Source organism: Canis aureus, chromosome 5, assembly GCF_053574225.1.
Source record: "Canis aureus isolate CA01 chromosome 5, VMU_Caureus_v.1.0, whole genome shotgun sequence".
NCBI classification, from domain to species: Eukaryota; Metazoa; Chordata; class Mammalia; order Carnivora; family Canidae; genus Canis; species Canis aureus.
The window spans coordinates 6,937,827-6,962,769 of record NC_135615.1 but is presented as its reverse complement, the minus strand read 5'-3'; the positions used below and the strand labels follow the sequence as shown (position 1 = coordinate 6,962,769).

The window sequence follows — 24,943 nt, the reverse complement described above, 5'->3', positions numbered from 1 at the left end:
ATAGTGTTGGATTAAATAGATACCATTAATTTGAAACTTGTAGACAGGTGTGATTTGTCCGAAGGTGATCATGTAATGGAAAATCATTTTATCCACATTCACAAGTAACCTACTATGTACATACCACTGTAGAAAAATTCTCAAATTCACCAGAACTTGGTAGTGGGCAGAGAAAGGAGGAAGTAGAGGAGGAAGCATATCATTCAAATAACAATGACAGGGGCACCTGGATGGCTCAGTCGTTGAGTGTATACCTTTGGCTCAGGTTGTGATCCCGGGTCCAGGGATCAAGTCCTGCATCAGACTCCCCACAGGGAGCCTAACTTCTCCCTCTGCCTGTGTCTCTGCCTCTCTCTCTGTGTCTCATGAATAAATAAATAAAATCTTAAAAAAAAAAACAAATAACAATTACATGCCAAAGTATGTTTTAACTGTCTCCAAAGACAGTTAAAAATGTAGAAGGTCAAAAAATAGAAGTCAGTGTGATCAGGAGCAGATTAACTGTCAGCATAGGTGAATAAAACTTGAAATGGGTCTTTAAGGATGAAGATATTTGGATACGAGAAACAGAAAGAGGACCATTCTATATTTTGGCTATGACAAAATCCTGGCTTAGATATTTTAATGTGAAGTTCAAGTCCTATGGCAGCTTTCAAGGACAGAATTTTAATATTAGTTCGTAAGCAAATTTACTACAAGTGGAATCTCTGTGAGCAATTAATGCAGGAATTGAAGTGTTCTGTCTTTCTTCCAGGTGTGTCTGCACAGCTCACCAGCACTCGGTACCGTCGGAATACATCTGTAGGAACACCATTTTGGATGGCTCCTGAGGTCAGATAGTTTTGGGAGGAGGGACAAGTGTAATATTTGAACCTTCCCAACCTTCCTTTTCATGTATATCCTATCTCCATGTGTGCTTTGGAATGTAGCAGAAGAAAATGTCAGTTGTGTTGTTTTTATGCGAGATTTTTGCATGGGTTAGAAAGAACGTGGAAGGTGCTTAATAAATGAGCGGTGAATGATGATGTGAATAAATGAAGGATTGAACAAATGAATCAGATGAAGTAAAGAGAAATTGCTTGCATTCTTAATTTTCTATTAAATTTACTTTTAACTGCTTAGTATGTCTATATTATTGATTTTAGATTCTGGTTTTACATGATAACAGAAATATTATGAAAATCCCTAGCCTTTGTTTAAGATCATATTTTTGCTTATTAACCTGTATAACAGGTTCCTCCACTAAGTCAGTCTGCTTGTGGACAATGCTCAGCTTTAGTAGACTCTTTTCAAACCATTACCTTTGGGAAGTTGTGGATAAACTGCCAAAAGTGCTGAGGGAAAAAGTTTTCTAGAGTCCCATCTTCTCTCCACAGCCACTGTTAATGCTTTAATCTTTTTAATTATGTTTATCAGTAAAGAACACTTATGTTTTGAAAGCTCTTTCTTCAACCTCTGGGAAAAGTTCTGCTATTTATTTACCATTTTCTAAGGAGTGAAGGGAGGAGAAGTGGTTCAAATGCTACATTAATATTGCAAAATCTTAGAATTAAATGTGTTTGAGCATTAAACCCTTGTGTGCTGTTTCTATTTTAATACTAATTCAATTATTACTTGCAAAAAAAGTAAAATATAAATGGAATATAAAACATGGAGAAAGGATACATTATCTTAAGAACCTTTTAAAAAATCCAGTGGATTCAAAAAATTTTAAAGGGTGTACATCTTGGAATAAAAATAGGAAGTGTAGTCAGTCATATTAACAGAAACAAAATTGAATGAGAGAACCTCAAAGCGAGAGCTTCTTCAGTTTGTTCTGATATATTACTAGTGTTTTAAAAGCTTATGAAAACATTTAAAAAATGAGAGATTAATAAAATATAGGGATAATATTAAAGTGTGGCTTATTTATGTATATTAACAATGTACATAATAAATACTATAATATGTAATAACTACTATTTGATTAATATTAAATATTTAATAGTCTAGCTTTATATTTTCCATGTTACAGTAACAAAGCCATTGTTATATGTTTAAGTTTACTTTTAGTAAAAAAGCAATTTTGATTAATGGACCTTAGAACCACTCTATAAATAAAAGATTTTGATCTATCTAAAATTTAATTACTAGAGTATTAAATGAGTTAATAATTAAAATCGACACTCTTTAATATGCAATTACCAGACTGTCATTTTACTGGTAAGTCATTATCTATTGTTAGTAAGCCTCCTATAGCACAAACAGGATTTGAAAGTGCTTTTCTGCTTAACAAGCCAATGGATGTTACATAAAAAAGATAGGTTCAGTGTGGTCTTTTCAAGCTGTCATGTCAATATGTTTATGTTCGATTTTGTGCATATTATACTCATTTCTGCAATAAACATATTCCAACTTATGCATGATTGGCAATATTTCAATAAATTTCCATTTATCTACAATTGTTGAGGTGTACGTATTTTGAATAACCAGCTCTCTAGCTCATGAAGGCATAGCATATATATCAGCTCTATGTTATTAATGACAAATCTCTTAGAATTAGAAGCATCAAGGTAAATAAAATTTAATATATTCTCCATAATTAATGGCTTAGAATTATTTTAGTGTTTTTAGGGCCTCAGAGGCAAGATCATTTAATTATGAGTTGAAAAGTGAAATTCTTGATTTGACATTTTAAAATTAAATTCTAGTTCAAACGTAGCATTTGTAGCATTAGTTGGTTACATAAAGCCATCCTTCCCAAGCTGGAGTCTGTCAGGATAAAAAGGGTAAGGGAAGTAGTGACAATAGTGACCATATAATTTACAAGCCATGACACTTTGCAGAGAAAATGGGGATGGTATTTTTTTTGGAAGATTTTATTTATTTATTCATGAGAGACACAGAGAGAGAGGCAGAGACATAGGCAGAGGGAGAAGTAGGCTCCCTGTGGGAAGCCCAATGCAGGATTCTATCCCAGGACCAAACGACCTGAGCCAAAGGCAGATAGATGCTCAATCACTGAGCCACCCAGGTGCCCAAGGGGATGGTATTTATAATAACTCTAGGAAAGCATAAACCAAGGATATCTTAGGCAAATTGGGACATAAATTCACCCAAGCTTTTGGCAAGATATTCCCAGACCACATGTATGAAGCCATCAGATAATGAAAAAATTGGTGAGGCAAAATACATTTTTATACTAAGGAAGACAAAGATACACAACAGGACATTCATATGAATGTCTTTTTTCATTTTTAACAGCTTCTTTGAGATAAAATTCACATATCATAGAATGAACTCATTTGACGTGCAATTTAATGATTTTTAGGTGTATGTTTATAGGGTTGTACAGCTATCACCACAGCCTAATCTGAGAGCATTTTCTTACCCCCTAAAAGAAACCCCTTAACAGTCACTCCTCATCTCCTTCCAAGTTCTCCTATACTGGGTAACCACTAATTTGCTTTTTGTCAATAGAATTGCCTATTCTGGACATTTCATGCAAATGGAATCATACCATTTGTGTCTGGCTTCTTTCTCTTAGAGGTGTTTATGCATGTTGTAACATGTATTAATAGCCCATTCTTTTTGATGGCTGAATAGAATTCTGTTATATGTATACACAGTATTTTGTTTATCCCCTGCCAGTTGATGGACATTTGCGTTGTTTTCACTTGGGGCTATTATGACTAAAATGGAATATTTGTCACATGAATTTTTGATATAAAACTTAGGACTTTTATGCTTGCTTTTGCTACAATGCTTGCTAAACTCAAAAACTTCACCTTTTTTTTTCTTCATTTTCTACTAGGTGATTGCATGTGAACAGCAATTGGATACCACTTATGATGCCAGGTGTGACACATGGTCCCTGGGGATCACAGCCATCGAGCTAGGGGATGGAGATCCTCCACTGGCCGACCTGCATCCCATGAGAGCACTTTTCAAAATACCAAGGTCAGAGGACTAACATGGGGTACAGTATCTGTAGCCCATCTTACTTACTCCAGCCAGTGAGTGCTCATTAGGGAAATATTCAATATATTTCAGCAAGTTGAGAGCACAGTGGCCTGGAATATCATTCTGCCTCTTCTGAGACAATGTGTTTATTCAGTGGCTTCGTTTCCCTGGTCCAAGTAAAAGCTTTCTCTTGATCCTCAGAAGTCTTCCTTTGGCAAGGATTTGATCTCAGAAGGCAGTAGTTCTCCCACTCTTCCTCCATTCCCCAATTTTTTTTAAAGATTTTATTTATTTATTCATGACAGAGAGAGAGAGAGGAAAGACACAGGCAGAGGGAGAAGCAGGCTCCCTGCTGATGCTGAGCCTGATGTGGGACTCGATCCCTGGTCTCCAGGATCACACCCTGGGCTGAAGGCAGGCGCTAAACCGCTGGGCCACCCGGGCTGCCCCTATTCCCAAATTTTTTAGGAAGGCTGTAGGCCACAGTTGGTGCAATAGTGATTGGCTTTGTTTCACTCTATCAATCCAATAATTTTATACTACTTGCTAAGACTTTGGAAGTTTCAAATGATGTTATTAATAAAATTATATACAAAATTTGCTGATAAAATAGTAATGACTTTAAATATGTTAATATTTGAACACATTAATATAAAACAGTAAACTTAGAATAATCTCTTTGAAGCCATGAAAGCACTTTCCTATCTATGTAGACTCCTCCCCTTCAGTGTGTATATTAACACTCTTTCCCTTCTTTATCCTATTACTAATTAAAGACTATTTTTATGTATTTTTGGGGTAGTTCCTAGATGTTTCAGGAAACTGATGTGAAAAGACTGCCTATTGTTATTATATATGTGTTATCTTTTAAGGACTGTGTTAAAGGATTGTACCTGGTACTATAATCCCAATGGAATGCATACCCAAGGCCTATGGTGACAGGGGTCCAGGGCAGTGGTAGGGTGGTATGTTATATAGTTTTATGAAACAAATTGCGTCATCCTAGTGCCTATAGCACATGGAATCATATATATAAACCCCTTGGGAATAGTTCTCCTCCTAAAGAAGTAATGCCAATATGTTATATTCATGTCTAAATGGGTCCTTTAGGAATATTTGGCATGTATTTAAATTAGTATAAGACCAAAGAATTTGAATGTATTTTTATCTTTGAACTTCCTCTCTGATATATATGTTCTGAATTATAGTGTCTTACCATCCTTTACATAACAATTTCAACATAAATCTCAGACCTAGCTGTTTGTAAAATATACTGTTTATTTGGTAAGTGGGGAAACAAGATTACAAAAAAAACAAAACCTGCCATATACCAGGTCTAAGATATTTCATTAAATTTAAAGAAAAAAAAATCTGTTTCCTAACTCCCACTGTCATTCCATCTGTAAGATGAAGCCCTATAACTTCTTGAGCCATTTTAATTATGGTTTAAGCTGCCATAAGTAGTTGGACGCGGTTATTCTTGGTGATGACACCAGATGGAGGAAGGAGGACACTGCTGCTGTTTATTGTACCTGTGAGCCAGGTGCTTCTGTAATATAGGTGAGGTTTGGTGGGGTGAGGCCTGCAGCGATGACCAAGAAAGAATTCTTGAGATGTTTGGTGCAAAATGGTGGTTTTACTAAAGCCTGGGGACAGGTCCTGTGGGTAGAAAGAGCTGCTGTCCTGGACTTGTGAGGGGTGGCTGATTATATACTTGGGAGTTGGGGGAGGTAAGGAAAAGAGAGGTTTCAAAAGGATTTTCATATGCCAAAGAGGACTCACAGGATATTGGAGGCCTTGCCATTGTCAAGGCAAGGTTATTTTTCCCTCTAGTAACGCATGAACATGAAGGCAGTTGGGAGGTCCCAGGAGGAATGTCACACTTAATCCACCCCAGAATTGGGAAGCCGGGAGGTTTGCAGGGTGTCAGCTTGTGCTTTGTCCTCAGCAGTTTTCTGTTCCCTCATCACTCTTAACTTACTTCTTCTTACTTCTGCCACCAGTATGTCTCTAACATGAAGGTCTTAGAACACTAACTGTAGAAATAATTAGAAAAAAACGGGATCTGAAAACATACCTAATCCGAATGTTTTAAAATCATCAAAACTTTGTTATACCCAAAGCAAGCCAGTAAATCTCCAAGAAAGGAAATTTTTAGGAGGGCAAGAAACAAAAACAAGACTACTGGGAAAGAGAATTCCTTCTTTTAATGTGCAAATCAGCAATCTTCAAATAGTCCTAAGAATTGTACAATGAGCTTGAGGCGTGATCCAGGGAAGATGAGTGGCTGCACTTTTCTTTAATGAGCCTATACAAACTGTACACTAATTTCATTAGAAGCTATTTAAGGAGTAATGCAGAACTGAAGACAAAGTGTTTCCATTCCACTAATGAAAACAAAGAGCTGTTAAGGATTAGTGTAAAGCCATACTTCAGCAAATTCAGCTATCATGGTTGATCAATGCTGCTTGATTACAGAGTTAGATCAACCTCATTTCCAAGTGATGTGCCTTCGTATTCATGAACATGCCAAAAAAGAAAAAGTCTTCTTTGGCCTAAAAATAAAGGGAACTGGTAACAAAATCTTTTAAGTGGCATTCAGAGCTTTATAGCTAATCATATTTTCCAGTTCCTTACTTTTGTAACTTTGTTTCCAGCAACAACAGAACAACTCCAAAAGGCATTCTACTATGCCCCTGTCTGCTACAGTTTCCCTCGTATTCGGAATGACACACCTTTCAGGTCACCTCTGTGTACTCTGGATATTCCTCATGAGGCTTCTCCAGTACTCAAAGTAAAAAACAAACAAACAAAAAATAATTCCCCAGTATTTGCTGTTTTTGCTTTGCCAAGTATTGATATTTGCCTCTAGGGCACTCAGGTAAAAGCAAAAAGATTCGTTAAAAGAAAAAAATGATCAGTTAGAAAAATTGGGTTGTATATGAAGTGCTTTCAGAGAAACAAGGAAGCTGTCATTTTATATGAAGAATGATTAATAACTAATTATCTGTCTTTGAATTGGAAAATTGTGGTCATGCTTGATAATGCCTAGCAGAACCTGATTGCAGTGATGCACCAGTCTGTCCTGCTCTGATTTTGCACTGACTGACCAATGTGCACAATCCAACCTTGATGCTTATTTTTCTAGGAATCCACCCCCCAAACTAAGGCAGCCTGAGATCTGGTCAGCAGAATTCAATGACTTCATTAGCAAGTGAGTAACAACGGAGTGTTTTTTAAAAACAAAGGGATACCATCCTGCTAGAACTTTGAAATGTGCCTTTTACAACCTTTCCTCTAAGCTTCTGAATCTCCTCCTCATTTCTTATCTGTTGAACAGCCCCAGAGGGTTTCCATTATTGTCTTGAAAACCAGCATTTGTACTGTCCTCTGAATGTTCAGTGAATCCATTATTCCTCAAATAATGATTTTAGGGTCATGTTCATTCGCCTAAAGATAGTTATTCTTCTGAGGTTGCTTCCTTGTCCATGAACACATCCTTCCGTCTACTTGCCTTTTGCAAGCTGTGGCCTCTGCATGTCCCCCTCCTCACCTACCATCTATTCAATCAGTATTTTTAACCCTTCATTTATCTGCATCACTTGTTCCCATCAAAGGAATTTTCATTGCAATTGGTGAATCTGATAATTGTATCAATAAAATCCTTATGTATTTGAAATGCAGTGAACATTTTCTTTTAAAGATTTTATTTATTTGAGAGAGAGTAAGAGAGAGATCACAAGCAGGGATTAAGAGTAGAGGGAGAAGCAGATTTCCTGCTGAGCAGGGAGCTGATGCGGGACTTGATCCCAGAACTCTGGGATCATGACCTGAGCCAAAGTGCCCTGTGGTGAACATTTTTAATTTGACAAATATTTAGCATAAGTGTAGTGCCTCTGGACAATCGGCTGGAAGATATGAGTCAACAGTTTTTAAATATCTGTTCCATGAACTTGTTTTCAAAATCTTTTTATGTCATCATAAATGATGATGATGATGATGATGACGACAACGACAATGACGATGCTAATGCGGAGGATGACCCCAGGTTATAAATAGGAGGCAGGGGACATTAAGCTTACATATATAAGGGGTGTCTAGATGGCTCTGTCTGTTAAGCATCTGCCTTCAGCTCAGGTCAGGACCCCAGAGGATCCTCCCCGCCCCCCAGGCTTCCTGCTCAGTGGGGAGTCGGCTCCTCTGCTCTTCCCTCTCCTTTTGCCCCTTACTTCCTTATGCTCTCTCTTTCTCTCACTTGCTCTCTCTCTCAAATAACTCAAATAAATAAATAAAATCTTTAAAAAAATCACAAGTGTCAGATACCACTCAAAATGTAGAAAGGGCAAAGAAAGTGAAGGAACTAGTTATAGATGTACTACAATCATTGGGTGTTGTTTTTTATAAGATTTTATTTATTCATGAGAGACACACAGAGAGAGAAAGGCAGAGACATAGGCAGAGGAAGAAATAGGCTCCATATAGGGTGCCCGATGTGGGACTCGATCCTGGAACTCCAGGGGTGTGAAAACCCAAGGATTGAGAGTCCACTTTGCTCCCCGGATTTCGCATAAGCATATATTACTGAGTATCTACTGTGTGCACTACAGAGTGTTTGATAAAGTGCAGTCAGATTTCATATGTCTTGGGAGAACCCCTGGTAACTTTGAAGGTCTCCCCACAATTCGTAATTCCCCCCCACGTCTGCGGTCCCTCCACACAGATCCTCAGTGGAACGTGGTGACGTTGACATGTGTCACACCATTTTACCTCCGAGAAACATTTCCTGATTTCCTCCAGGCAGCTGGTTAGTATCCTGTCCTGTGTGCTATCACTGGATTCTGTTCCTCTTCCATTAGTAACCCTGCCACTTTTGCTTAGCTGCCTGTTTAGATGCCTCTCTTCCCAGCTAGACAGTGAATAACTGCAGGGCGCTGAATGTGCCTCACTTGTCACTGTAATGCCAGTGTCCGGCAGAGTGCCTGGTACATACCAGCTATTTGATACAGTTTTACTTGGATCAAATAATTTCATATGTGACTATAATCAATCGATCGAACGAGTACTGCAGATGTCAGAAGTGCATGCATTCTGTTAAGCTAAATGGACGCTAAGAGCACTTATTCTTATTTTCAGATACTGTCATCCTTATTCCTTAACATATTTTACCATCCCTGGGAAATATGTTACTGGTTAAGCCCAGGAAAAGAAATTGCCAAATTATCATCCCCAGGGAGAGCAACAGTATAGATTAGAAATGCCAATGCCCTAGTCAAGCCATGGGTTTCTTCTTCCTCTCTTTTTTTTTTTCTTTTTCTATGTCCCCAAGTGCCAGCTGAGCTCTGACCAGTTGTCTCACAACCATAACTCCTCTGAATCTCAGGGTTGGAACAATACTAGAAATTGATACAGCCCAAACCATACCCAGAGTGTAAATCCTTCTGGAATATGGGTGCTGAGTGGTCATCCCATCAGGATATCCTCATCCCTAATAAAGGTGATCATCCCCAGTGCAACCCATTCTAACTCTGATAAGCCTCAGTATTGAAAAGTTCTTCCTTATACTGACCTGAAATCTGTTTCTCTCTTAATTCCACGAATTGATCCTGGGTTCTTTGTCTCTTGTAACCACAGAAAGCTAGTCTAATCCCTCTTCCAAATATTTGAAGACCTCTGTTGTGGCTGATTAAATGTCCTCTTTGTTCAAATGTCCCTCCCATGTTGCTGTTTCAGGTGTTCTCACTAGCTTTATCCTTTCTCATGCAATGATCTCATTGAACCTACTGATAGGTGTGGCATGCTTTAGTACCTGTGAGATATATATGTATATATATATATATATATATATATATATAGAGAGAGAGAGAGAGAGAGAGAGAGAGAGAGAATGACAAAAAATATCCCCTGATGTGAAGTTTCAACATCCCCAGAACATTATTAGCCTCCTCAGATAGCTTAGCAGTTTTATCACGTAGAAAGAAATAGATCAATTGAGAAGCCTTTAAAAGTATTAGGGGAGGGAAACAGAAAAGTTTGTTTTAATTTTAGATAAGCTTTCAAACTGTAATGACTTCAATGCCTCATTCTTTAGCTACTGACTTGTAAAGGAGACTTTGCAGGGGAGGCCTCATTTAATCACCACTAGGCCAAAATGCTTGCTGGAGCCCTAGGGAGTGGAGTTGAGTCAGAAACTGGTAACTCTGCAGTAGCATTGCTCACAGATGTGTACTCTTTCACAAACATGCATTTCATCATATTGCAGTGTAACGTTTTTTGAGATATGCTGCTCAGGATGAGCATTTGTGAGGAGCATTGCTTTCTTGTGTTATAGTAGTTTTTAGGAATATGAATAATAATGTCAAAACTCGAACTTATCTAGTAATTACATGTTCTTTCTTTCTTCCTTTTTTCTTTTTTCTTTTTTTTTTTTTTTTGGCCAGTGCAGGTGCTTGACTAAAGATTATGAAAAGCGTCCAACGGTGTCCGATCTTTTACAGCATAAATTCATTACTCAAATCGAGGGCAAAGATGTGATGTTGCAAAAACAACTAATGGAATTCATTGACATTCATCAAGGCATGGGAGGCACAGAAAAGGCCAGGTAATCCAATAACATCTTCACTCACGAAGTCCAAACATCGTCTAACAACGCTGAACTATTTTATAATGCAATTGTTGTGAAGGCGAGAAAAGACCTCATTTGAATTAGTTCCTTGTGGTTCAGAGATAAGGGGATACTTGCATGTAAACTGAATTCACAGTTGAGTTGCATCCCAGTATTGGTAACATTGCTCACAGCATTTCTAAAGAACTTCACCAGAAGAAAGAATGTAAACTTTAGTAGATGGTTAGTATTGGCATATATTTTCTTGTGTTTTCTGCTCTTCTGTAAAGTTAAGGTATCTTAGATTTGAGATTTAAAAAGGAACATAAACTTTGAAAGACTTTCTGATAAGTATTATCTCTTGGTATCATTTTTTCTGGCTTAGCTGCATTCAAAAATCATTTTAAATATCATTATCCTACTTCCTATTTGGATATCTAATAATCTGTTATGTATAGTTTATACAATATTGAATGTGCCTTTTACTTATTATAAATAGTATATATGTTTATTTCAAGGAGTTTAGAAGATAGAGAAGTATATAACAAAATCAATCAAGTATTACATTTTAATCTATAACCTTTTAGTATCTTATAAATCAATACACATTTTTTAAAAATTGGAATTTACTTATATGTGTTCTGGAGCCTGGTTTTGTTTTTTTCTTTGTAATCCCCATCACCTATTTCATCCATCCCCCTATACTCTCTCCCCTCTGGTGACTACCAGTTTGTTCTCTGTGTTTATGAGTCTGTTTTGGGGTTTTTGTTTGTTGGTTTATTTGTTTTGTTTTTTAGATTCCACATATAAGTAAAATGATATGGTATTTGTCTCTTTTGAGTTTATTTTACTTAGCATAATACCCTCTAGGTCCATCCATGTTATTCAAATGGCAAGATCTCATTCTTTTTATAGCTGAGTAATATTCCATTTGTGTGTGTGTGTGTGTGTGTGTGTGTGTGTGTGTGTGTGTGTGTACTGTATCTTCTTTATCTGTTCACCTTTCCACAGACACTTGGGTTGTTTCCATATATTGACTATCGTAAATAATGCCACAGTGAACACAGGGGTGCATATATCTTTTAAATTAGTGTTTGCATTTTCTTTTTTTTTAAGATTTTATTTATTCATGAGAGAGAGAGAGAGAGAGAGGCAGAGACACAGGCAGAAGGAGAAGCAGGCTCCATGCAGGGAGCGTGATGTGGGACTTGATTCCGGGTTTCCAGGATCACACCCTGGGCCGAAGGCAGGCGCTAAACTGCTGAGCCACCCAGGGATCCCCAGCGTTTTCATTTTCTTTGGGTAAATACCTAGTAGTGGAATTACTGGATTGTATGGTATTGCTATATTTAATATTTTGAAGAACCTCCATACATTTTGCACAGTGGCTACACCAGTTAATATTCCCATCAACAGTGTGTGAGGGTTCCTTTTCTCCATATCTTCAGCAACACTTGTTTCTTGTCTCTTTGATTGTAGCCATTCTTCTGCGTGTGAGATGGTATTTATTATGGTTTTGATTTGTATTTCCTTTTTTCTACATCCTCACCAACACTTTAATTTCTTGTCTTTTTGATTCTAGCCATTCGAACAGGTACGAGGTGATATTTGTTGTGGTTTTGATTTTAATTTTGCTGATGATTGGAGATCTTGAGCATCTTTTCATGTATCTGTTGGCCATCTGAATATCTTTGGAAAAATGTCTATTCAAGTCTTATTCCTATTTTATTTTATTTATTCATGAGAGACACACAGAGAGGCAGAGACATAAGCAGAGGGAGAAGCAGACTTCCTGCAGGGAGCCTGATGCGGGACTCCATCCCAGGACCCCAGGATCACGACCTGAGCCAAAGACAGATATTCAACCACTGAAACACCCAGGCGTCTCTTCTTCCCATTTTTAATCAGGAAGAAAGAAAACAACATGTAATTACTAGATAAGTTCGAGTTTTGACATTATTATCCATATTCCTAATTTATTTGTTAGTATTGGATTGTATAAGTTCTTTTTATATTTTGGGTATTAAAACCTTTATTGGATATATCATTTGCATATATCTTTTCCCATTCAGTAGGTTGCTTTTTTCATTTTGTTGATGGTTTCCTCTGTTGTGCAAAAGCTTTATATTTTGATGCAGTCCTGATAGTTTATTTCTGCTTTTGTTTTCCTTGCCTGAGGAAACGTATCCATAAATATGTTGCTAAGGCCAATGTCCAAGAGACTACTGCCTATGTTATCTTTTAGTTTTATGGTTTCAGGTCTCACATTTAGGTCTTTAATCTATCTCGAGCTTATTTCTGTGTATGGTATAAGAAAATGATCTAGTTTCATTCTTTTACATGTAGCTGTCCAGCCTTCCCAACACCAGTGAAGAAACTGTCTTTACCCCATTGTATATTCTTGCCTCCTTTTTATAGGTTAAGTGACTGTATGAAGTGAGTTTATTTGGACTCGCTATCCTCTTCCATTGATTGATTGTTGGAACCTGCTTTTTTTCACTAAATAGTGAATATTCATGTCATTAAATCTATGTCATTCATATTCTATGACAGATCTTTTTAATTGCTGCAGACATTACCTTGCATGACTGTTCAATAATTGATTTAAATAATCCTCTATCATTAGACATTTAGGTTGTTCCTAATTTTTTTTTAAAGATTTTATTTATTTATTCATGAGAGACACGGAGAAAGAGACAGAGACATAGGCAGAGGGAGAAGTGGGCTTCTTGCAGGGAGCCCAATGTAGGACTTAATTCCCAGACCCGGGATCACAACCTGAGCCAAAGGCTCTCAATCCCTGAGGCGCCCAGACGTCCCAAGTTCCTAATTATTTTTAACTCTAATAAGTAACACTCATGAACAGAACTGCACATGAATCCCTTATTGTTTCCTTAAGATAAATTCCTAGAGACAGTACTAAGTCAAAGAGTAGTCTTTTATAGTTTCAGTTGATTCTTGAGAATTCTATTAGTTCCATTTCAGGAGCATATCACTATTTAGGGCTAAGTTAGGAGAAGTGAGTAAAAAATAGTGCATGACTTAAAAGATAATTCTGTTTGAATTCCTGTCAAGGGTTACATGTTTCATTGCTATTTGCTTAATGCCTGAGTGCCAGACATTAGGACTTTCTATTATCTCATGTGATTTTACAATAGCTCTGAGGGAAGTGTTCTAGGATGCCCCATTTTCACAACTAAGAAGAACCAAAGTTTGTGGAGGCTAATTAACTTGTGCAAGGCTACACAGGTAATGAATGGCTTAGCTGGAATTCAAATCCTGATCCCTAAACCCAGGCTTTATTCACATGAGTAAAAAGAGTAATGACGATAGACATCTCTGGAGGTAATAGTCTGCCTATATGAGTTTACAGCCTTGCTGGAGAGACAGAACTCATATTCCTGTAATGAGGAAACGTTACGTTGTGAGTGGAATGCATTGCAGAAAAGAAGGAAGCAGGCGTGTAGTTTACAGTGAGTAGGTGGCCGTGGGCTCATACATGTTCATCCTTTCTTTGTGTGAATTCAGTTCCATGGTTGGCCATGACCCCATTCTTTCCATAGCAAGCAGATAAACAACAAGCAAACAAACAAAAAGAACAGAAACTGAAGTGTACCAGCACTGTGTAGGGTGTTCAAGAACTATGTCAAGAACTATGGAAGATTTGAGATTTTACTTTTTTTTGTAAGCTCATAGTTGACCTTCCAGTTTCTTGCATATTGGCAGAAGATACGAGATGCCAGGATCAGAGACAAAGGGCTTTACTACTCTTGTTAAGCTAACAACATGAGTTTTATATTCATGTTGGTTGTTCTTGCCCCACATGTGCTAGGGCTGATGTGAAATGACCTAAGTGGATGGGTGTATACAGTGGGTTTGCATCCCAGTGTAGGAACCTGAGCTTGGAAAACTCCAGTCTTTGAAAACGGCTGGCAAACTTGCCCAAGGTTTGTCTTAGAGTGACATTATCTTACTATCCTGTTCAACAAACAAAACTTCTATCTGTTCTGGAGAGAGACATTCTCTCTAACTTCCAAGACCATTCGCTATACAAGCATCCTTGGAAATACAGTCTGGAAAAAAAGCTAATATAAGACATACAGAAATGTGAGAGACCCATGGAGAATTGCCTCCCAACATCCAAGCATCATAAGAATGGTTGAATTACACAATATTTAGATTCTAAGCCTGTTGCTCCAAGTTCCAGAGATTAAGGAAAAAAATTATTGAAAACAACTATAGATTGGGTACTGCATTAGGCTCAACACTTGTATTTCTGAATCACAAAATTGATTCTTGTTTATCCTGTTAAGAATTCAGAATATGTCTTCGAAATGAGAACTTTTTTTTTTTTTCGATGTGAGAACTTCTGTTTCACCCAATTGTGGAAAATTTCCAGTCATTATTCTGTTAAATATTGATCCTCTTTTATTCTTTTTATTTTCTACATCTAAGAGATAAATATTGCAGTGTCTTGTATACCTCATGTATACTTTCTCTTTTATGTTTGTCATTCATTTATTAATTTCTGCTTTTTTTGGGATGATTTCTTCAGAATTGTTTATCAATTCACTAATTCTTAGGACTTGTCTAGAGTTACCCTGAATACGTATTTTTCATGCTGATATTTCTGTCAACAGCTCTATTTTTATTTCTAGAATTTCTTACTTTCTGTAAACATTTATTCTTTATTTATATCTGACTTTATTTCTGGCTATTCATATCTGGCTACTTTGTTTTTTCTTTTTTTGTGAATGTGGTTCTTTTCTTTGTCTCTGTAGACTCTTTAATAGTCATTTCTTGATTTGCATTTCAAAACGGATGAGTTGTCCTGATTATTGAGTTCATTTGTTCCCTTAATATTTGGTTTTCTTCTGGGGTTTAGAATTTTGGTTTGCTCTGCCACCATGAACAGGAAGGGTTTTTGTTCTTCTTTTTCTTTCCTTCTGCATTTTCTTCTTCTTCTTCTTCTTCTTCTTCTTCTTCTTCTTCTTCTTCTTCTTCTTCTTCTTTTTTTTTTTTGGAAGCTTTGCTTTTGCCATAATCTGGCTTCAGGAGCCCTTCTGCCCAATAGGATTTGGAGGGCATTATAGATTTGGTCACTGAACCAGTGGGAAGTAGACCTTGTGTCTGTGATTCCTCTTGTCATTGCAGGCACTTGGCTCCATAAAAGGAAGAAGATGCAGAATTTTTTCAATGCTCTCTTCCAGGTAAGAGACATCCCTTCCCCACATTCAGCTGCATTCTCTCTCGCCAGCCTAGGTCAAGGCCTTCATTGTGAGTGGGGCATTTTGTTTTCTTTACCTTCCAAGCCTCTTCCGCCTTTTTCTGGTCCTGGGCTTTGTGTCAGCCTGTGGTTTCTGCCCTCTTGTCCAGGGTGTATCTGACCTGTTTGGTCCACTATAATGCTCATCTTGCTTTCAAGAATGTCTTTGCTGTTTTAATACTACTTAAAAATATTCAAACAAATATTCTGTGTTTCACAAGTATATATTTGGAGGAGATGGGAGTAGAGTTTGGATCATTAATGCACAACACCTTTTGACCATGGATCTTAGTCCATGAAAAGAGTGAAACATACTCTGGTGAAAGGAGAGAGGCTGCGGGGCGCCACTGGCAACATATTGGTGGGGGGGAAGTAGTCTTCAATATCAGGTGGAATTATTTGATCCCAGCATTTGTAAGGTTGATCCAAAATCTGTGCTAAATCAACATAGCTATTCAAAGCTGACATTTTTTTTTAAGATTGACTGATTGGTTGATTGATTGATTCATGAGGGACACAGAGAGAGAGAGAAAGGCAGAGACACAGGCAGAGGAAAAAGCAGGCTCCATGCAGGGAGCCCAACCCTGGGTCTCCAGGATCCTTTCTTGGGCTGAAGGCGGCGCTAAGCCACTGAACCACCGGGCTGCCCTACATTTTTTGTTTTTGTTTTTGTTTTTGTTTTTTTGTATGTGACATTAACCTGTGAAATCAGATTGATATATGTCTTTGGCTGGATAATTCTTAAAGAATCATAATTCAGTTTTAAAGAAGACTGTCCTAAAATAAATTGAATACAAACTGAGTACTTTAAATTTCCTGATAACGGCAAGGGGCAGTGTTAGAAGGCACTGTGGGATGGATACAAGAACTTTGTATCTTAAGTCAAGGCCTGAATATATATATAACAGGTCACTCTCATAACTTACTCACCTGCTCTGAGGAATCAAGAAGCATATGCAGGCAGCAACTGCTTCTGTGACAGACTCTCCAGCCATGGAAATGTGTTTTTCACCAAAGTTAAATTGACAGTGTTACAGGGCAGACTGAATCCATGAGAACTTTAAATTATAAAAGAAAAGTTTGGCTCTTGAATCCAGTATTTTAAAGTATTCAATTGCATAATTTAATGTGAATAGATAAAAGGCATTTGTAATTGAAATGTACTATTCAGCATTCTTGACTAAAAACAATACAAGCCAATTTAAGAAGAAAAGCAATTTAGTGAAAAATACTGAATGGCTCAGGGGATTGAGAGGAAGGCAGAGAGCCAGGCCTAGGTATGAAACAAAGGAAGCCTCAACTAGCTTTCCCCAAGAACTGCCTAGGAAGCCACCACTGATACCTGCTCTCCACTCCAAGTCCTGCGGCAACACTGGTTTCTTAAATGCCACAACCACTTCAAAATGTTTGTAAACTGACCTTGAGCTCTGTCGCTCAAGATTCTAAGTTCCATACAAGGCCATCTGGTTCCCTATGCTTAGATCATAGATCCATATTGTACAGGTGAAGAAATGAAGTGAGAAACACTTGCTTCTCCCTCACTTCCAGTTTCTTTCTTTTTTTTATTTTTTCTTTATTCATGAGAGATACATAGAGGCAGAGACATAGGCAGAGGGAGAAGCAGGCTCCTTGAAGGGAGCCCGATGTGGGACTTGATCCCTGGACCCCAGGATCACTCCCTGAGCCGAAGGCAGATGCTCAGCCACTGAACCACCCAGACATCCTTCACTTCCAGTTTCTGTGTGAGAGGCAGAATGCTTTCTTGCAACCATCTTGGAATTTCTTCCCACAGAGGAAGGATATATTGAGATACTATAGCAGTGAATTATGTGGAAAATGGAAACAGGTTTCTAAAATTCTTTATTTTTTATATCTTGAACATATACCTAAAAGTATTATTTAAGGTATGATTTGCATTCCTTAAATAAAGGAAAAACCTAGCCCAGTACCCACTTGAATGATAAATCCCAACTCAGAATTTCATTTTGTGGGGCACCTGGTGGCTCAGTTGGTTGAGCTTCCAACTCTTGGTTTTGGCTCTGGTCCTGGGATGGAGCCCTGGGTCAAATTCCATGCTCAACAGGGAGTCTGCTTGGAAGATTCTCTCCCTGGGCCCCTCCCCACAACTCACTAGCTAGCAATCAATCAATAAATCAATCAATCCATCTTTTAAAGAATTTTGTTTTGTGGTTATATTATTAGCATGTTACCTTGAAAAATGTATTTTGTTTTATGTACAAAGTAACCTTAATATTTTACTTGATACCCTGGATATGCTAGTGGTGATTAACTTTGCTGTGTGTAAATTCTGTTTTGCATATAATTTTATAAAAGCAAAAAGGAAGGACGCCTGGGTGGCTCAGCAGTTGTCTGCCTTCAGATCAGGGTGTGATCCCTGAGTCTGGGATAGAGTCCGGCATCAGGTTCCTTGGAGGGAGCCTGCTTCTTCTCCCTCTGCCTATGTCTCTGCCTCTCTCTCTGTGTCTCTCATGAATAAATAAATAAAATCTTTAAAAATAAATAAATAAAAGCAAAAAAAAAAAGTATTTGTAAGAATTTAGTAACCCAAACATAGTCATTTCTTAGGCCCAAAATACAGCTGTACTTGTGGTGCTCTTACAATCACCCCACTTGTCCCAGCATATATGGTTTTGAAACCAAGATATAAGGCAACTTTGAGACATATCTGAAAGGATTAACAAATGAAAGACAAACTAAAAAATTATACAACCATTCAGTACTGAAAGCCTGTTTCAAGCTGTCAATTCTTTATTTAGATATAAGGCTTTATGTCATGTAAATTTCAGTTGAAAGGGATTTTGATTTTACAAAAAAAAGAAAAGAAATAAAAAAAGGAAGCAGAAAAATCAGTGGGAGGTAATAATAGGGTTTTTTCAGTGGGATACAATGCGTGATTCTATTTTATTCTCTATTTTCTGGGCTTGATAATTTTTCTCTAATGGGTATAACTATGTCTTTGTGAGAATTATTCACCCTTTGGAACATTATACTCATTTCCCCTAATATGTGGGACTTTTAAAAAGCTTATCCTGGCTGCTCTTATAATAACTACTCTTTTGATTCCCGTATCTGCGTGAATATTTCAAAATTTCAAAGACACTTCAAACTGAACATGTCCAAAATTGAATTTATGCTGTCCCGTCCAAAATTAGTACTTTGGTCCCTTTCTTATTAATGACACCACCACTCAATTCCTTCTGCCAACCAGAAATCTAGGGATTATCTTGGTGTAGTCTTCTTTTCTATTTTCTGTTTTTAGCCTACAGCATGACTAAATTTCTTATGCCTTAATTCAACCCAACACCAATTGTGATATGATCCTTGCTACCATGAAAATCATTATTTATTATTTGGTGTGTGTGTCTGTGTATGTGTGCTTATTTTGGAAAATTCCAGTTTTATCTTGGCCAAAACAACGGGTAAAGGAATTGTCCGTATGAAATCCAAGAGAAGAGTTCTCATTAAGGCATGAGCTGGTGACAGTGTCTGTCCAAGAGAGGGAACTTAGAAAAATGATAAGTGGAGCTGGGGGATATAGTAAGGGTTCATTTAGGACCAGGAAATTTAGAAAATAAATAATAACTTATCCTTCTCGACCTGAAATATTTCCTTATGCCTTTCTTTACTACTTCCTCTTCCAGAAAAGTTCCCAAATAAGAGCTTTTAAGCATGATCTCTTGGGGGAATTTTATAGGAATAGGCTATTGATTAAGCATTCCCATGGGTAAGACCATTATGACTATCTCTGCTTTTAAGTTGCAATAAATAAAGGAATTCAAATAAACAGGAAGAATAAGTTGTTAAAATGTACTAACAAGCTATAAATAATTTCTAGGAGTTAAGTTACTTTGATGCTTCAGAGTAAAATGCTTTATAAACAGAGTGAAAAACCATCAAGGAAAGGGAAAAAAACCATCAACCAAGGGGAAAAACAAGGCTTGTTCTGGGTCATTTTATATCCTGTCATGCAGAAGAGCTGGAGCCAGACCCTATTTGTCCTAACACCTAGTTCAGTTCCTGTCTGGATCATGCTGCACCCTTTTTTTCCCACCAGAGAATAGTCATGCCAAAATAGATTTATTACTGGAAGGGAACTTTTCTTCTGGTTACTTATTTGAGAGACCAGAAAACTGAAGCCAAAGAAATTCAGTCCTGCCAATTCAATAACTAGTTCACAACCCATGCAGAGCTGTAGCTCAGATCCCATGATTTTCAGACCAGCCCTCTTACTAGTTTCTGTATCCCTCACCAGTAGTAGAAATTAGCATTCACAAAACTAGTGATACTAAGAGTTTTTGCTGGATTTTTGGGAGCTGCTTTGTATGATTTACTCATAATGGGCATTTCAGCTTTCACTAGCTTCTTTGAAATACTGCAGTTGGAGTTTACTGAGTAGTGTATTCAAGGGTCAAGAAATCTTTGCTCATGTTTCCCTAGACTTTTTTCTTTTAATTAAGAGGGTAGAGTATAGAAGTAACTAAGTTTAAAATAATTTAGCACCTTTGAAATATTTGGGATAAAGTCATGTTGTAACTTGATTTTAGTGACTGACATGCATTGATGATCATCAACATCATGATCTTTTCCTTTCTTTTGAAAAGAGTTTAGGGATTTGCATTTGTTGTTGTTGTTTTTTAGATTTTATTTATTTATTTATTCATGGGAGACAGAGAGAATGAGAGAGAGAGAGAGGCAGAGGGCGAAGCAGGCTCCATGCAGGGAGCCTGACCTGGGACTCTATCCAGGGTCTCCAGGATCATGCCCTGGGCTGAAGGTGGCGCTAAACCGCTGCGCCACCAGTGCTGCCCTGCATTTGTTATTAGTAAACAAGTTATCAGCAAGTGCCAACAAATCTGTGTTAATTTATAAAAGATTTCGTCTCCTTTCTCTGGCAATTACTCCTTGAAGTTATACCACACTTAAGACTTCTGGTGTGCTATTTTTCAGTCTTTAGTTTCATCAAACTCTCAGTGGCTCCCAGTATGTCACTGATGACAGTCTGTGGGCCTGTGACGATCAGTGTGTCCATCCCTCCCCCTGTATCCTCACCTTGGCCACCAGGCCACTTGCTGGGTGCTAACACTGCTATGCATTTTCACTCCTTTCTATTGGAGCTTATACAGCGTTCTTTCCTTGAAATCTCCCATCTTCACTCTGTCCTTGAAAACATACTTCAAAACCATATCTCCAAAGGCCAGTTTAGCACTTTTGAGACACCTTTCCCCAAAGCCCCGAGTATGTATTTACATTTTCTGCCCTCTGTGGTCATGCAGCCCTTTGTTCTTGCTTCAGAGTCAGAAAGACCTGGATTTAAGTCCTCATCCTTCAGGGTACTAGTCATGCCGCGTACTAGTTTTGTGACCTTGGGCAAGTTACTAAACCTCACTTATGACCCAGTTAATTCTTATTTATGAACTGAGAATACGAATGATACCTACCCCATAAACCTGTGAGGATAAATGTAATAATGCCTAAAAATGAGCTGAGCAGGGATGCTTGGGTGGTTCAGTGGTTAAGCGTCTGCCTTTGGCTCAGGTCGTGATCCTGGGGTCCTGGGATCGAGTCCCATATCAGGATCCTTGCAGGGAGCCTGCTTCTCCCTCTGCCTATGTCTCTGCCTCTCTCTCTCTCTCTTTTTCTCTGTGTGTCTCTCATGAATAAATAAATAAAATCTTTTAAAAAATGAGCTAAGCACAGTACCTGACATGGTGTAAGTTATCACCATCAATTAATGGTACTTATATACAATATATTTTGTGAATCTTAATCATCTTTGTATCTCCAGTGCTGGGTCCAGGACTTTGCATGCAGTGAGTGCTCAATAAAGATACAGTTGACCCTTGAACAATATGGGGTTAGGGGTGCCAACCTCCTATGCAGATGAAAATCCAAGTTATAAATTTTGACGTCCCCAAAACTGAACTAATAACCCACCGTTGACCAGAAGCCTTACTGAGAACGTAAACAGCACATCATGCATATTATATGTATTATATACTGTATTTTTACAATAAAGGAATCTAGGAAGAAAAAAATGTTATTAAGTAAATCATAAGGAAGAGAAAATACATTCATAGTGCTGTACTGTATGTCTTGAAAAAATCTCACACACAAGTAGACCTGTGCAGTTCAAACCCATGTTGTCCAAGGGTCAACTGTGTGTGTAATCTTGACTTGAAGAGTTTGGGTTGAGATCTGGGTTAGAAAGCCCTCATCTGGCTTTATATATTTAATAGACACAATTAATAGTGCATTTAGCTATTTCTTAAGTGTAAAAAAGAAAGGAGAACCAACACGAAAGATTTTTCTTGAGAGAAAGGTTTTTAATTTTTTTTCTAGAGAAAACTTATTATAGTTCTCTTGCTGGGTTAGGGACAAGCAAAAAGAGGGGGGCACCTGGATAGCTCAGTCAGTTAAGTGTCTCCCCTCTGCTTAGGTCATGAACCCAGAGTCCTGGGATTGAGCTCCACAGGGGCTCTTTGTTCAGCCAGGAGTCTGCTTCTCTCTCTCCTTCAATGCTTGCTCTCTCTCAAATAAATAAAATCTTAAAGAAAAAAAAAAAAAGAAACAAAAAGAGGACATGGAAAAAATGATAAAATTTACATGAACATCTCCTTTGTTCCTAAAATCATTTCTATGAAGTTGTGTGCTATGGGTCATGGTCCTTCTAGAAGAATGCCATTGAGGCACAGTGAGCTCCTACAGAGCCAGGACTAGAAGTTCTCACTTTCATCTCTGTGTCATTTCTTGAAATTCAGTTATTCATTCATCAAGAGAATCTAACCAATACCCCTAAGGGTAAATCAGAGGTGTTTAGAGGGGTTTGGTAGTGGAATTATGGATTGAATAGTATGGATATTCCAGTGTCTTATAACCAGCACACATGGTTCTACAATGTAGATGCTGGCTTTTGCAAGGGAATATTGCATTTTCTGTTTGAAGCCCCAATTTAAAAGGCTCAAGCTCTCATTATCATGCTGGTTTTACCAGTTTTGCCAATATGCTCCCTCTTAATCTTTGCCTGTCTCACTCCATTACTTTTCTCAGATAGGAGCCATTGGAATCTTTTACTTTGAAACATGTTTTGGTTGTCTCTGCTTCTTAATTCCTCTGTAGGAATAATGAATGTGAATATTAGTTTATTTGTAAAAGTGACTGTTACTTATTATAAACCCAATAAATACATAAAAATATAAAGAGGTTTTAGGAAATCACTTGAAACCATAGCACCAAGGGGAAAAAAAAACAAGCACAAACATTTGATGAACACAATTCCAGATGTCTTTCTGTATGTGTATGTGTGTAGCAAGAGAGATAGGGAAGTTCTTACAAAAATGGAATTCTATAAATATTATTTTTGTTGAAATTTTCATTGGTATAATTATAAATTTACATGCATCTGTAGGAAATAATACAGAGAGACCCATGTACCATCTACCTACCCAATTTCCCTCAATGGTTATATTTCACCAAACTATCTAAATACTGTTTTAAGTATTTTACTCACATTTAACAGAAGAAAGACAAACTTAGGGCAAAAAGGAAGAAATTGTTGAAAGTCAAAAAAATGTTTTTCTTCACCACCAGACTTTTGCTAAAATTAAAAGGTTAGATTCATTCTAATTCCAATTCCAGACAATATCTATTAACCTCCTTGCTCTGGAGAATGAAGCACAGTTACACTTCCTCCCATCTCCTTGATTTCCATGTCCTGGACTTCTTACACTATTCTTTAATGTAATCAATGCTTTGCATTGGTAGTATATAAGCTTAATTTGTAGGGCTGTTTAATCTTTTTTCTGTATTTAAGTTGGTTCAGTGCTCACGTCAAGTCTTTTTTACTATGCCCTCCCTTATTTTAATCATTCTCTTGGGTAACTAAATTGTGTCATCTCATAGTTATTTCCTCAAACCCTAAACTCTCGCCTGCTTGAGCTCAAAGCTCACTTTCGTTAGATACAGTATACTTAGCTTAGCATTTACTTTTCCTTAAAACATCTCAAACACTGTTCCACTCTGCAGTGTGTATTGCTGTTGAGAGAACCAAGGCAGTGAGCCTTCTCCCTTTGTTCATGGCTGGTTCCTTCACAGAATGTCTGTAGGTGTTCGCAACATCACCAAGCTGTGTCTTAGCGACCATCCTTCCATATCCATTTTACTAACATCCTGCGATTTACAGGAGCCAGCTCATACTGCCTCACGAGAGCCAATTGAATCTTTGTTCTTTTTTTCTTTCATTTTGTATACCTTAACCCATGTATCTCACCCTATGAATCCAGTCATGCTTGGTTTACATCTTTTCTTCTGTAATGATTTTTCCTCCATTCCTTTTCTGATCACAGCCAACTCAGTTTTTATCTTTCTGTTGTCTTATGTAATTTGTTTATTGAAGCTTCGTACCATCTCTTTCAAGAGAAAAAAATCTTCAGATTTTTCCTTTTTAATGAGAAGACTGTATAAGAAATACCTTTGAAGGATGGAGAAATTTTGTCTGAACTTTTTCTGTAATTCTTTCCTGTGGTAGATGCTCTTCTTTTGCCTTTGGCTTATAAGCAATCCATATGAACTTATAAGCAATCCTTAACTCTTACGTCACTTTTTTTTTTGGTTGGAAGTATGTATGGTGATGAATGTCTTCTCAAGCGGGACTGGAAATAGTTGTGTTCTAGCCAAAAAAAGAAGTGCTAATGGAGGAAGGATGATTTGAGAAGTCTTCACTTTGGATTAGGTTGATACTTTTGAACACCTTCCCACCCACTCTGTATATTGTCTTCTTCCTTCAGTTTGAAGTCACTGTACAAGGCCATTGGCTGGTACAAGCCCAGGGAGCACCATTCATACTGTGTCCTCTAAATGACAGTCTTCCTGTGTCATGATGGTGTCATGACGTATCTAGCGTATTGAATGCTGCCACTTCTTTCTCCCTTCCCCCAGCCTTCCACTGGCCACCAGCCACTCCTTTACTGGATGAGCAGATGATAGGTCACTTTCCCATGGTCTTCCTCTCCCACTACCTGCTGTCCTGAATATGAACTGAGTCTCATAAGGACTTTTTTCCACTTCCCACTATGAATTCCTCATGCCCTTGGAACTGACAGCTCTAAGCAAAGGCT

At 37.7% G+C, this 24,943-nt stretch overlaps 1 protein-coding gene across 5 annotated transcripts in view; it reads left to right on the top strand.

The window, feature by feature from the left end:
* MYO3A (myosin IIIA) overlaps window positions 1-24,943 on the top strand; it is a 239,889-nt gene that overhangs the window by 63,125 nt on the left and 151,821 nt on the right. For all 5 annotated transcript variants that reach the window (XM_077896753.1, XM_077896752.1, XM_077896751.1 and 2 more), the window contains 4 exons: window positions 755-831; window positions 3,794-3,939; window positions 7,091-7,156; window positions 10,385-10,540. In XM_077896753.1, the coding sequence (XP_077752879.1) occupies window positions 755-831; window positions 3,794-3,939; window positions 7,091-7,156; window positions 10,385-10,540 (445 nt within the window). The remainder of the gene's footprint in view (window positions 1-754; window positions 832-3,793; window positions 3,940-7,090; window positions 7,157-10,384; window positions 10,541-24,943) is intronic.